General features: G+C 62.5%; 2 protein-coding genes across 2 annotated transcripts; both read right to left on the bottom strand.

Annotated features, from left to right (window-relative positions):
* Positions 1 to 46: 46 nt before the first annotated feature.
* On the bottom strand, positions 47 to 965 carry TMEM210 (transmembrane protein 210). Its single transcript, XM_087822575.1, has 3 exons — positions 878 to 965; positions 569 to 734; positions 47 to 230 (listed from the first exon to the last, which is right to left on the bottom strand). The coding sequence occupies exons 1-3, from the start codon at positions 963 to 965 to the stop codon at positions 47 to 49; spliced, it is 438 nt and encodes a 145-aa protein (XP_087678701.1).
* Positions 966 to 3,374: 2,409 nt separating this feature from the next.
* ANAPC2 (anaphase promoting complex subunit 2) lies at positions 3,375 to 13,707 on the bottom strand. Its single transcript, XM_087823090.1, has 13 exons — positions 13,588 to 13,707; positions 12,682 to 13,304; positions 11,530 to 11,662; positions 10,376 to 10,550; positions 9,830 to 9,949; positions 9,332 to 9,449; positions 8,594 to 8,775; positions 8,258 to 8,399; positions 7,994 to 8,069; positions 7,718 to 7,921; positions 4,060 to 4,189; positions 3,719 to 3,954; positions 3,375 to 3,643 (listed from the first exon to the last, which is right to left on the bottom strand). Exons 1-13 carry the CDS (start codon positions 13,690 to 13,692, stop codon positions 3,431 to 3,433), a joined length of 2,457 nt encoding a protein of 818 aa, XP_087679216.1. The 5' UTR covers positions 13,693 to 13,707; the 3' UTR covers positions 3,375 to 3,430.
* Between the last annotated feature and the right edge of the window lie 86 nt (positions 13,708 to 13,793).

Genomic DNA, 13,793 nt, shown 5'->3' with positions numbered 1-13,793 from the left:
CTGCACAGGGCTCCCAGAGGACAGTGCGGAACCACTAAATACTGTTTCATTCCCCCTCCCCCAGCGGCCCCCAGCCCTGCCCGGGTAGGGGTGGGCAGAGAGGCTCCTCCAGAGTCAGGGTGGGGTCCATGGAGATAGCTAGGAGGCCCTGATCGTCCAGGGTGGGGTCAATGAGTTGGGATTCCATGTGCATCATGTGATCTTCCTGGACCCCGAAGTGCTCCACCAAACTGCAGGACGGGAGGGGGTGGTCAGTGCTCCGAGAACCATGCCCCCCCCAGGGGCAAGGAGCAGGGGCACAGCTCACCCTTGGGGTCCTCCCTGGGGTCACTCACCTGCTGTCCATGGCTCCCCTGATGTTTTCACTAGGGGGGACAAAGGCAGGTGTGAATTCTAGAACGGCACTGGACCCCAAGAACCCAAAAATGCCCCCCACCTCTCCCCAGCCCACAGTCTGGGAATGCTAGGCCCAAGCCCCTGGCAACATCCCACCTGGGGGGCAGAGGGCCCTCTCCTGGCGAGACCGAGGGCCCAGGGCAGGCAGCTTGGCCCTGCAGCCCTCACCCACCCACCCACCCAGGCCCTGGGGTTCACACACCCTTTGGCTCGAATGACACCAACCACCACAATGATGAGGGCGAAGAAGCAGCTGGCACTGATGCCCACCAGCACCACCAGCAGGGCAATGAGGGCCTCCCGGCTGAGGCCAAGGCTGCAGTCGCAGTGGGTCCCAGCTGCAGAAACAGGGGCCGGGTGGCCGAGGGGCCAGCGTCAGCCCCCGGTGAAGGACCCCCCAGGGCCACCCCCCAAAGCTGGTGGCCACCAGGACATGGAAGGAGCCCTGGCTGAGGGTGGCACTGGGGTTAGGAGAAGGCACCTGCAGCAGGTATGACCAAAAGGGACAAACATATCAGGCCCAGGGGTCTGCCAACCAGGCAGGAATCCGACTGGGGACAGGAGGCCATGTCCAGCCTCCAGCCCCACCGCACACACCTCTGGATGGAACTCATCGGAAGGCACTGACCTCACAGTGGGGATGTGAGGCAGAGGGGGCGGGGGCAGGGCCTGAGCCTGAGCGTCACTCCCCCTTCGTGGGGATTGGGGCAGGGAGGGTGGATGGGCCTGGGAGCCACTCCTTGGGACCCTGGCCAGATGGGAGGCAGAAGCGATGCTGGGGCTGCCGGGCAGGGGGCATGGAGCTTTATAGGAAAGGGGCGGGGCAGTTCCTGAATCTGGGCCCCGGGGGTAGCCAAGACTGCACCCTGAAACCCAGGGGATCCACAGTGGACAGCCCCAGGCCTCAGTTCTCTCAGTATAAGGACTATAATGGCCCAGGTGAAGCCTGGGTGGCGACCGATGTCACTACCCTTCCCCCAAGGCTGGGATAAGCAGGGTCTGAGGATAGCCAGGGAGTGGACCTGTGCCCGCTGCCCTCACATTGGTTGGTTGGGGGAGGGCCCATCCCAGTAATACCCAGGTCTGGAGGACCCCCATGGGCGTCCCCAATCACCTAGGAGAGGTGGGAGGCACTTCCCAGAACATCCACCTCTAGAGGCAGGTGGCTCAGAAATGGCTGCAGTTTCCGAGGCTCCAGCTTAAACATGTCATTAAAGTCTGAGCCCACTGCCACCTCAGGACCTGCCTGCCCGCCCCTCCGAGGGTCTGGTCCCTGTGAAGCTCCCTGCAGACCAGGTGAGCACTGCCCAAGGGTCCTGCCTGCAGGCTGGTGCAGTTGGGGTTAACCTCAGCTCCTTCCTACCCTCCTGCACTGCCCCCCCAGCCACCCCGGCAGCAAGAGGAAGCCCCCACCACAGCTGACCTACAGGGCTGCGGGGAGGCACAGCTGGGTCCCAGCCAGCCCTTGGTCATTTGAGACCTCCCTGACCCCTGATGCAGGTGCCCACTTCCTGGTGGGGCCCTGGGAGGCGGGGGGCCCCACTGGCAGCTCCTGACACACCTCTACTCCCGTCGAGTGATGCTGTGACCGGAGATGCACTGGGCTATACCACACTCATTCACAAACCGAGTCCAAGACACAGAGCAGGTGTGCCCGTGCCTGAGGCTGGCACTGCTACCCTGCCAGGCCGGTCCAGCAGGTTTGCATCCTGGTTAGGATGACAAAGGTGGACCCAGCCCAGTGCCAAGCGGATGCTGGTGTTGGGAGGCCCTGGGGCCTCCGCCAGAACTGAGGGGAGGGCACTCTGCTGTGACCACAGTATGGCTCTGAGCAGACGGGCAGGCAGGGCCCAGGAAGGGGGCTGCCAGCTGGTCAGAGTCCTCACACTGCTAAAGCTGTGAGCCTAAGTCCTACCCTCTCCTTCAAGCCCTACGGCTGGCAGAGTCCTCTCAAGTAGGAAAGGAAACAGAATCGGGAATGGCACTCGTCCCCTTGTGGAGCTGGCCATGTGCACAGGTGGAGGTGGGTGCTGGGAGGTGGCCTGCAGGAACCCACAGGGTGTCTGGGGGCTCCAGCCCTGGAATGCCTAGACAGTGGACATGCTTGTTCTAAAGGGACTATGTCGCCCGTGGGGACAGTGCTGCTGGGCTCGAGTGGTTCCTGCCTGTGGAGGCTGTGCTACCCAACACAGCTCTGAGGGCCTGGGGCCAGGGCCTGGTCAACACCCTCCCCACCTCCTGGGACCTCAGGGCCTGGGCAGTGCCGGGCTCACAGTTTCCTTTGGACAGGTGCACTGAGCTCCAGGTGCACCCTGACCACACGCTAGGGGTGTGGAGGCAAGTGGCCCTCCTGAAAGCACATTTCACTGTGGGCCCCAAGCACTGCAGCCGCTCAACTCTAGTGTGGGACAGGTGGACAAATGTCCAGTCCCCCTCGCCATGAGACAAGTCCCAGGCAGCCCCTCTGGCAGGGGAAGTCCTGGCTTAGCAGGGATGCTTGGCCACCTGCAGGCCTGATGTTCTGGTGGAACATTCCAGCAGAGGCCCTGGGCCTTGGCCCAGCACTTGGGGGCTGGATCCTCAGGCCAGGCAGAGGGAGGTGACCCAAAGGCTCCTTCCAAAGGCCAGAGCAGTGAGACTGCAGCTGGAGGCCTGGCGGGTGGATTGAGGACCACCAGGCCATGGTGTGCTCCCTCTTGCCTGAGCTAAGGGCTCAGGGACACCCACATGCCGTCACTCCCTGAGGTCGAGCCCAAACACAGGAATGCAGCCCTGGCCTCTTCTGCAGCTCCCTCACCTGCTTCTGGGAGCTAGGCCCTGCCAGGTTGTTGGGGAGAGGCGGTCTGGAAGACCCGGGTCACGCATCCATGAGGGGCCCACAAAGCTGCCAGCACAAGGAGAGGATGAGAACCAGCTGTTTTACTTGGGACTGGGCAGTGGTGTGCAGTGGGGGACGGTTACAGGGCGGGGTGGGGGACACAGGCGGGGGCGGGGGGATCAGGCGGGCGGGCGGAGCAAAGGGGCCTGGAGGGCGTCAGCTGCAGCTCTTGGGCAGGCGGTACACGCCGGCCGCATAGACCAGCTGCTGGTCCCGCACCTTCTTCTGCAGGAAGGCCTGCAGCTCCTGCAGGTCGATCTCGGCCAGAGCGGGCCCGGTGACCACGAACATGCGCAGCATGCTGTAGATGCGCTCCAGCGACAGGCTCTCCAGGTTGGTCAGCATGGCCTGGATGTACGTCCAGAAGAGCTGAGGGGACAGCAGGGCGTCAGCCCCACCACCCCCGGCTGCCGCCCTGCCGCCCGCCCGGGAGCCCCCGCGCACCAGCAGCTCCTCCTCCTTCTGGTCGGCCTGGGAGGCCATGCCAGAGTCGCTCTCGTCGTCACTGTCGATGAGCACCATGTTGTCCCGGTCCTGGGGCCGCTCCTCCTCCACCACCGAGAAGGTGCCCGGGGGCTCCTCCCGCAGCACGCCCTGCTGCAGCCACACTGCCATCCGCCTCCGCAGCAGCGCCACCGGCATCTTCACCACCTTGCTCAGCGCCTCCAGGGTCCAGCTGGCTGTGCGGGCGGAAAGTGGCCAGGCATGGTGGGCGGGCTGGGCCCACCCTGCCCACCTCTCCCAGACAGCAGGGCAGGGCCCGGGCCCAGGCCCGGCTGGCTCACCTTGGTCCTGGAAGTATAACAAGACCACGGCCTGCACAGGGGTAACGGCCACAGACAGGGTGCGGTCTGCCAGCTCTACGTCCATGGTCACCAGGCCCAGTGTGTGCTTCCAGCTGAGGGTCCGCATGGCCTGTGGAGGGCGGGGTGAGCCCAGGCAGCTGGCTGGCCCAGGTGAGGACGGGGTTCCGACCTGCTCCCCTACCTGGGCAGCAGCAGCAGCAGGGAGAGTACAGGTGGGGCTCTGGGTCCCCCATACACTAACAGTGAGGACCCAGCAAGGATGGCTTTTAGAAGCTGAACTGTCTTGCACACCTTCGCCCCAGGACCCGACTTGGGAGCAGGCGGTCACACGTGTAACCAGTTAAGGTGAGGGCACCTTGGCGTCCACTGGGCCCTCACATGATGTGACTGGTGTCCTCGTAAGAGGAAGGACACATCAGACAGACACGGGAAGATGGGGGCAGAGTCTAGGGTGACATGGCCACAAGCCAAGAGGTGCCAGGGCTGGCCGGCACCACCAGGAGCTGGAAGAGGCCGGGAGGACTCCCACAGCCCGCAGAGGGCGCAGGGCCTGGCACCTGGGTGTCCGACTCTGGCCTCAGAACTCACAAGAAGTCTGTGGCGAGCCACCTGGCCTGTGGCTCTTAACTATGGTAGTCACGGGGAACAGGTTTTAGTCTGGGAGGGGGAGGGCTACTCTATCAGATACTGAAATAGTGGGTATGGGCCTGGCCGGTGTGGCTCAGTGGTTGAGTGTCAACCCATGAACCCAAAGGTCATGGCTCAATTCCTTTGGTCAAAGCACATGCCCAAGTTGTGGGCTCGATCCTCAGTACAGAGTGTGCAGGGGCAGCTGATCAGCGTCTCTCTCTTCTCCCCCTTCTGAAGTCAATAAAAACATATTTGGGAAAGGGACTTATTTAGAAAAATATATAGGGGACGTGGCCATGGAGTAGGGGACGGTAGAGGCTGGGAGTTCTGAAGTGCATGCTCATAAAAGCCTGGATTGCCTCGAAGGGACAGGTACTAGCAACGGGGGCAGTAAAGGGCACCCTGTGCAGTCTGCTGAACAAGGAGCACGGCGCCGGAGCGTGGAGGAAAGGTGGCGGAGTCCTGCCTGAGCTGTCCTGCTGGGTGGAAGCAGCACTGGCAGGTGCCGAGCTTGGATACTGAGCCCAGGTTCCAGAGCCGGGGGTGGGAGGTACAGCCCAGTCCCTTCTTGTAAAGAAACTGGTAAGCACAGGCCGGCACTGGGTAACTGGGTGCTCCGTGAGCTCTGGAGCCAGAGCCAGGGGTGTGGCCCAGGAGTTAGGTTGTGCGACGGTGGAACCAATCAGCAACCCCGGAGAAGCCAGGACAGAGGTGGGGCCCAGGGAAGACGTGAGGGTGCTGCCGCTGGCTGGGACGCCCTGCATGGGGCAACAAGGCTTCTGAGGATGTTACCATTGGAAACACTGCCAGCCTGGGCTGAGGGGGCAGTGAGGGAGTGTGCTCAGCGGGCAGAGGCACAGTGCAGAGGCTGGTGGGCAAGGGCCACACGAGGGCCGAGAGGACGGCACCCAGCCAACTATTCTCAAGCCTCATAAACAAAAGGAGCTTCCTGCTGGGGTGTCAGATGTGCTGGGCCTGTGCCCCTCCCCACACTTTTCCCTCTTGGAACGGAGGTGTCGGTCCCACCCCTTTCCCACAACTGCCCCACGCTGGAGAGTTACTGTCTAGTCTCACAAGCTCCTGGCTGAGGAGGGGCTGTGCCTGAGTCCCACCCTCACCTGACTTAGGTGCTGTTAGGTGCTGAGGGCTGGGACTTCTGAGCTGGTATTGATGAGATTTTGAACTTAGAGTTCAAAATCAACCCCCACAGCTGGAGTGGCTAAGACTTTGGGGGATGTTGAAATTGACTGAATGTGTTTTGCGTGTGAGAAAGATGAGTCTGGGGTCCAAAGGGTGGACACTTATGGGCTGAACTGTAATCTCCGAGGTGTCGAGGTCCTGACCCCCAGTCCCTCAGAATCTGACCGTATTTGAAAATCAGGTCATTACGGGTGTAGTTAAGATGAGGTCCTCCTGGGGTCAAGTGGGCCCCTACCCAACGTGACTGTCCTCAAAGGGAGGAAATCTGGACAGGGACACGGAGAAGCCAGGCGACAGCGCAGGCTGGAGGGCTGCACCTACACCTGGGCCCCCGGAAGCTGGGAGGCAGGAAGGACCCCTCCTGGGCGCAGAGGGAGCGAAGCCTGGTGACACCTTGGTTCTGGACAGTACATTCTGTTTTAAGCCCCATCTGTGGCACTTTGTGTTGGCCGCTCCGGGACACTGGTACAGCCCCTCTGGGCCCAGTGCCACTCCAAGGCCTCCCACAACCCCCACAGCTGGAGGGGGTGGCAACCGCAAGGACAAGCCCCACTATGCAGACCCACCACAGGAGCCGAGGCTGCAGCTTGCAGGGTCACACCACCAGGAGGCGCCAGGCACATGGACTCCTAGGCCATGACCTTTATAGCCTGCACCACCCACGTCCAACACAGCGGGTGCGAGCTCAGTGGGGGGGATCAGAGGCCCTGTGGCTGCAGGTCTAGCCCTCAGCACAGGCCTGGGGTCTGTCCTTGCCACTCCAGTGTCAACCCAGGCAGGCTGCATGCTCACCTGTGCGGCCCTGCCCTTGAACACAGGGCACAGCCCCCTACCCCCACCTATCTCTGGAAGGAAGCCCTCTCCAGGGACTGGGCCCCTCCTCCCTCAGGAACCAGGTTCCTGGCCTATGAGAGCAACATATGAGACCCAGTGCCTCCTCCACAGCACATCTGGAGGGCCCCCACCTTAGCCCCACCTGCCTGCCTCCTGGGACTCCATCCTGGGGTTCAGGGTCTGCACCCTGGGAACCTGCTCCACTTTTCTGCTTGGGTGCCTGGCATCCTCTCAGGACCCACAAACCCACTCATCAGCCCCAGAACCCGCTTCTCCACCAGTTCCCAGAAACCTGGGACAGGTGTCCTAACTCCCTCCTCCTAACATGTCTCTGCTGAACCATCAGGTGAAAGGAAGAGTCCTACCTGCCACTGACCCTGCCCACCCCAGGCTCCACCCTCCCACACCTGCCACCTGGACTGCCAGCCACACAACGAGGCCAGACTGCCCTCCCCAGCATGTCCTCCCTGTACCCTGGGGACCCAATGACAGACAGTGTAGTCCTGGTCCTCCAGTGCCCTGACGCCAAGAAAAGCAGCCTCCAGGGAAGTAAGCCAGGGCTGGGGCGGGGCAGGGTCACGGAGGCCACAGCCTCTGGAGCAATCTGCACACTTCCTGGAGGTGGCTTCTGGGCAGGAACCCATGAAGCAGACGCAGCCCAACTCTCCCTGGGGCAAGCACAGCCCCCCAGACCCTTGCTCTGAGAGGCCAGAGGGTGGACAGTGGGAGAGAAGCCGAGGGACGGCACGAGTGATGCAGGGATGTGTCTGCATGAGGGCTCTGCAGAGGGAAGGCAAGTGGTGGGGAGCAGTGGGCTGGCCACACCCTCCTCCCCATGCAGACACGAGGGCGTGGGGGTGACGGCGAGGACCAAGGGGCCCAGCAGTTCGGCACAGCCTGGCACTGCCCGGGGCGCACTGGGAAGGGTCTCCAGCTGGGAGGCAGCCCCCGCCCAGGGAGGCGCGAGCAGTACCTTCAGCTTCTCGTACTTCCTGCAATAGGCCTCCAGGGCCTCCCTGACGCCGCCAGGGACCTCCAGCTTCTCCTCCTTGAAGGGGGGCCAGAACTCGCTGGACAGGATGACGGCATAGACCCCAAATGGCGGCTGCTCCTCCGGGGGCCGCTTCTCATCCTCCTCTCGGATGTTGGCGTTGATTCGGCGGGAGTCGGCCATGTCCTGGGGAGCCAGGGGGGTCTCACTAAGGGCCAGGGGGCCAGGGGAGGTGCAATGTGGGGTACAGGCACCCACCTTCAGCATGACCTCGCAGAAGTGCATGGGGGCCTCGCCGAACCGCAGCTTCAGCAGCTCCACATTGCGAATCTCCCTAAGAGGACATGTCTCATGGTGGCTGCACCCGCCCACCGGCCCCTGCTGCAAGGCCACCCCCAGCCTCATGGAGTAGCAGGAGCACCGGCAGCGCCTGACTGGCTGAGGGGACCAGGTCAGCATCGCAAGCACTGGGGCCAACAGAGGGTGGCCTGGGATGGCTTGGGGCAGCGCCTGGCGCCTCACCGCTCGGGGCTGAAGCTGAACTGGTGCAGCAGGCGGTCGGCCAGCAGCGAGCGGTACTCGTTGATGAACAGGTCCTTGCTGCCGTAGATGCTGACCAGCAGACTGATGATGTCCGAGGAGCGCCGCTTGGAGCTGGACTTCCCTGCACAGTGAGGAGAGGCACTACTGGCACCTCAGAGACAGAGGTGGCACCACCTGCGTGGCAGGCCCACTCGCAGAGCCCGTGATGCGCAGGTCTGGGGTCAGGCTGGCGGGGGGCAACAACCCAGAAACCAGAGCAGCCACCCAGCTGGACCCTCCCACGACGCAGAGCCTGGGAGGTCTAGGAGTGCGGACCTGGATCAGCATCCACGGGGTCGGGGACCCAGTCCTCGGGCTCGCCAGAGTCGTCCTCGCTGTCCTGGCCTGTCTCCAGGCTCGCCGGGTCCGTCTTGGACAGCTCCACAGCCAAGTCCCCAGTCCCGTCCGAGTCCCCCGTTAGCCCAGCCACAATCTGCCGTACCGTGTCCTCCCGTGTCCTGCCAGGGTGAGCACGCCGGCCCTCAGGGTGCCTCAACCCTCTCCCACCTGACCACACAACTCCCCCTCCCCCACAGCCAGCCCCTTGGCCACATCAGAGATAAACCCATTATACTTTCGCTCAAAAAAACAAAAACAATAAAATAAGTAAACTAAACTACTACTCCGTGGAAGCAGCAGGAACTGAGATGACCAGATGGACCCAGGGCCAGGCCGTCCATGGCCAGGAGGCAGCAGGAGCAAGTCAGGGCAGCTCCAGGCACCCAGAGCCCCAGCCCAGTCCAGCCCCATGCCCCTGAGGCAGACGCTCCAGGGCAGCTGTGGCACCGCACAGCCTCCAGCACCATCTCTAAGTCTGTACCCTGCAGTGGGCCCGGCTCCTCCCATCAGCCTGGGGTCTGGTCGGCTGAGGCAGTTGCTGGGTCAGGTGTGGGGTGGGGCACAGTGACACTGAGCAACAGGGACAGAAGGAAGTCAGCATCCCCAGTGTCCCCTTGGACTCACGGGAGCTTGGCGGCACGGGTGGAGCCACAGCCCAGCTCCTGCGATGCTCACCTCAGGTAGCGGCGGACAGGCTCACAGGCCACCTCCAGGATGACCACGGAGGGGTCCAGCACACGCAGCGCCTTGATGGCGGAGATGTAGAGAGTGATGATGTCACACGTGTTGACGCCTGCAGCCGGGAGAGGAGGTCACAGGTGATGCAGCACCCGGACAACACAGGACATGGATACAGCCACAGGCTGGCCAGGCAGCCTTGAGGTGGCCACCGTGACCTCACTCCCCAGGACATCAGCACGACCTGCAGGGAGCCACTCGCTCCCACCTCCACCAAGATCCCTCCAAAACCTGCACAAGATCTGAATCCCCCAACCCCCTGGCAGTCTGTGTCAGGGGCATGTGCACCACCTCACCACCAGGCCAACCCCCCCAAGGACCCTCCAAAACTGCTTCTTAACTCACCCTCTCCACAGGCCCTGCAGATGGTGGGGAGACTGCATTCCCAGGCCCCTGGATCTGGGCCCTGGGCTTGAGTGGCGGGCTGGCCCATACCTGGGTGGAGAAGTCGTGTCTCTAGGGCAGCCTTGAGGGACACAAGCAGCTGCTGCCTCTGATCAGTTCTCTCCAGGCAGTACTTTAGGTCCTCAACGGCAGGCCGGGAGTCTGGGAAGTCTGCAGGAAGAGGACCGGCCCTCACACATGCACACTCAGACACACACACTGTGGGTAACAGAGAGAATACCTAGGCGGTGGGCCCTGGAGGATGAGTGGCCATGCCCATGCCTGAGATGAGGAACACGTGCCGGACACCACAAGTCGCCCTTATGCCTTCACGTGCCCACATGTTTGACTGCAACCGCCCTATGGGGCAGACAGCACCAAACAGCCAGTCCAAAGCAGGGATGTGAGGATGGGGGGAGCAGGAGGTAGACACCAGAAGCAACATCCCGCACCCCAACATATACCTGCCCTGATTCAGACACTGGTTGGGGGAGCAGCTCTGCTCCAGACAACACAGCCCCAGATGCCCCTCACCACCCTCAAGAGCTGCAGGGCCAGGGCCAGGGCCAGGGCACAGGAAAGGTGGGCAGGGCCGACCTCGGATGATGCTGAAGAGCTCTTCGATGCGCAGGCCGGCGTACATGCGGTAGAAGAACCTCTGCACGTGGCAACGCCAGCGGCGCAGTGTGGGGCCGGCCTCAGGGGATGCGGGCCTGGCAGGGCCGTCCTGCAGGAACACTTTGCCCAGCCAGCCGACCACCCTCTCGATCCACTGTTGGGAGAGCACAGGTGTGTGTGTGGGGTGGGGGGGGCCTGAGCCCAATCTGACCAAGAACAGAGGTGGGGACAAGCTGCACCAATATCCATCCTGTCGACCGGGCCCTGGGCCGTCCCCAAGGCCACCTGCATGGAGACCAGAAGCACATCAAAATCAGCAGAGGGACTGGTCCCAAGGGGACGTCCTAGGCCCACCGTCATTACACCCCTTGCCCCTTCCACCTGCATCAGCAGCTCTGACGTAGGGCACAGAGCATGGGCTCACCTTCACCTGAGAAGACAGACGCACACACAAAACCAGCCTCCATGGGCAGCTGCTCAGAGTATAGTGAGGACGTTTCTAAGCAAGAGCACGTAGATCTACAAGAGATCCTGCCACACGGACCCAGAACGCACACATCCCCACACAGACCGTCCAACCCCAAGAAGACCACCCTGACACTCTGCAGCCTGGGGGCCGCACAGTTACCCTAACCAGGCCTCCGGGCCCACGCCCACTCCAGACCACTGCTGCAGGGACACCTCCTCTGCACCACCACCCCATCACAGCTAATCTGCACCCTCAAGAGGTAGATACTAGGAAATGGGGAGGACAACCGGAAAGTAGAAGGCTGGATGGCCCCCAAGGTCAGCCCAGCTGCTCCACAACTCTGCAAAGCCCAGAAGAGAGTCCCAGACCATTTCCCAACAGCGTGGGCATCAGAGGTCCCTCAATGGGGACACACCAGACCTAAGTACCGCCTCCAGCCACGTGACGTGCCTTGCTGAGCACTGCACGGGCTCTTCCTGGCAGTTACCAAGGAGGGAACACAGGACTGGCAGCACCTAGCCCCAAGACAGCCTCAACCAACAGTGAAACCTGGTTCGTTGGAGTCCCCACGCTTACAGTCTGGCCACTTCTAAAGCCAGTGTGTCAGGTTTGCCAAAAACCCACTCCCTAGTGCCTGGGAACACGGCTGGAGGGCGGTGGATACCTTGTGGAACTCGCGCAGGAAGGAGCGCTCGTACTCGCCCCGGCAGCGGTCCTCCATCCTCTCCCGGGTCACCTGGTGCAGGGTGATGGTCACAGCCTCGGCACTGACCCGCTCCAGCAGACTGAGCCTGTGCCTGGAGGAGAACCCTGCCCGTGGAGTGTGCAGAGCACACACCCACACCCACACCCACACCCACGCACACCTCCCCACGACCCTCTAGGGAGGCCCAGTGCTGGGGATGCTGGGAGGACAGAGCACTGGGAAGGCACCACCCGCCCTCCCCCGCTGGCCTCCCTGCCTGGGCGGGGACACTGAACTTCCCCCAGAGCAGCAGGTGTGGCTCTCAGGGTCAAGGCCTCATCTCCCAGAAATGAATCTGGAACAACAGCTCGTGCACGGCCACCCTGGCCACATGCATACAGATGCCACTGTTGGTGGCTGTTAGTACAAAACCTGGTCTATGATGACAAAGGGACTCACGAGGAGTCGAGAAAGAAAGCTTCTGTGTAACTTTTGCCTGGAGGAACCCAGCAGAAGCCCTCAGGGCCTCCCTGACACCTACCAGCAACAGGAGCACTCCCTAGGTCCAGCTGAAAGACTCAGCCTAACAGCCACACTGCCGCCACTTCATTCAATGGGAAAAAATTGTCCTGAGTGGCCAAAGAGAGTGGAGAGCTCCTAAACAGGACCTGGTTCTAACAACAACAAAATCCTTTCCTCTTCAAAGGACTAGAGAGGCATCTGCTTGCCCAGCCTGCTGGCCTAACTTCTGACTTGTGCTACAGACACAAAATAGCAAGCCCACCTTTAGAAATTACAGGATAGGATGGACATCATTCCTCCCCTAGAACCCACAAAAGGCACAGTTGAACTCTGCGGGAGACTCGGAATCACATAGGATCTTAGCACAAGCAAATGTGAAGCCCTGGGCTAGTGTGAATGACAGAAACATGCCTGTGTCAAGGACAATAGGTGTTAGATTCATAGCACAAGGAACCTGGTGACCCTCCCTCTACCATGTCCATGGCTAACAGGACAAGTGGCAGAGATCCCAGCCAGCTCACCAGCTCTCTGTAGAGGCCAGCTAGACCCAGGGGAGCAAGCAGGAGTCAGGAAAAACGCGGGCATGGTTGTGTGGGCGCGAGTACTCACAGGACTTGGCTGAGCTGGTGGAACTGCTCCAGCGCCTGGCGGCACCAACACTGCTGCTTATCACTGCCACATCCCGCACACAGGGGGCTCTGCAGAAGCCGGTAGTACCGGCGGCGGGCATACCTGCTGTCCAAGTCCCCCTCCAGTTCTGGGTCTGTGCCCCCTTCTCCTTTCCTCTTACTCTGCATGTAGACTCTCAAGAAGCGCCCATAGAGACGCTGGACCATTTCCTGAAAGGTCCTGGGAGTGGAGAAGAAGAGGACACCCCGCAACGTGGTGTGGACTTTGTCCCGCAGCCCCTGAGCGCCGGTGCCCATCAGCAAGCCCAGGCGAGTCCATTTCTCCAGGAGCTCTAGGCTGCGCAGGTAGGGGTCCAGGCGGCTCTCCAGCAACCCGAAAGCGTCGAGGAGCAGCAGAAGGCACTGGGGCTCGTCCGCACAGTTCTCGCGCTGGGAGAGGGCATTCCAGAACTCGAGGGAGATGTTGGCCTGCAGGTCATTTTGCAGCACCTCTATGAACCACTCCTCCAGGACCGAGTGCAGGCCGTGGCCCCTCAGAACCTCCACAGCTGCCCGCAGCTCCTCCTCCTTTGGCGGGACTGCACCGCTGGTCCGGGAGGACGCCTGAAAGGGGGAGCAGGTGATGAGAAGCGAACACGGCTAGAGGGTGGGGGGCGGTGACAAGTGGGGACGGGGGGTGGGAAGGGGCGTAGCGGAGAGGCCGCGGCAACCCCGCTGTCCCTCGTTCGCAGCAAAGGCTACTAGGGGTCCCGAAGGAGGCGGGGCTGTGGAGGGAGACAGGACAGAGGCGGGCGGCGGCCGCGGCCTTAGGGACCCGAGGGCGAGCGCCCCGACGCGGCGCGCAGGGCCCGGAACCCCGCGCGGGCCCCCCCGGCCCGGGCCTCACCAGTCCCAGGGCGGCCGGCGGCACCAGCCCGGTGCTCACGGTGTTCCAGGCCGCCCGCAGCTCCTGGGCCGGCTCGGGCGACCCCTCCGCCGCCGCCGCCGCCATCTGCGCCCACCCACTCCCAGAGCCGCCGGCGCCGCGCGCCGCGATGACGCAAGCCGGGCGGGCGGCGATGACGTACCTGCGGCGCGCGCGGCGATGACGTA

The sequence above is a fragment of the Miniopterus natalensis genome, chromosome 12, assembly GCF_054644295.1.
Source record: "Miniopterus natalensis isolate mMinNat1 chromosome 12, mMinNat1.hap1, whole genome shotgun sequence".
In the NCBI taxonomy this organism is placed as follows: Eukaryota; Metazoa; Chordata; class Mammalia; order Chiroptera; family Miniopteridae; genus Miniopterus; species Miniopterus natalensis.
Note: the sequence above shows the minus strand (reverse complement) of the source record. Positions and strands in the feature narration are given on the sequence as shown.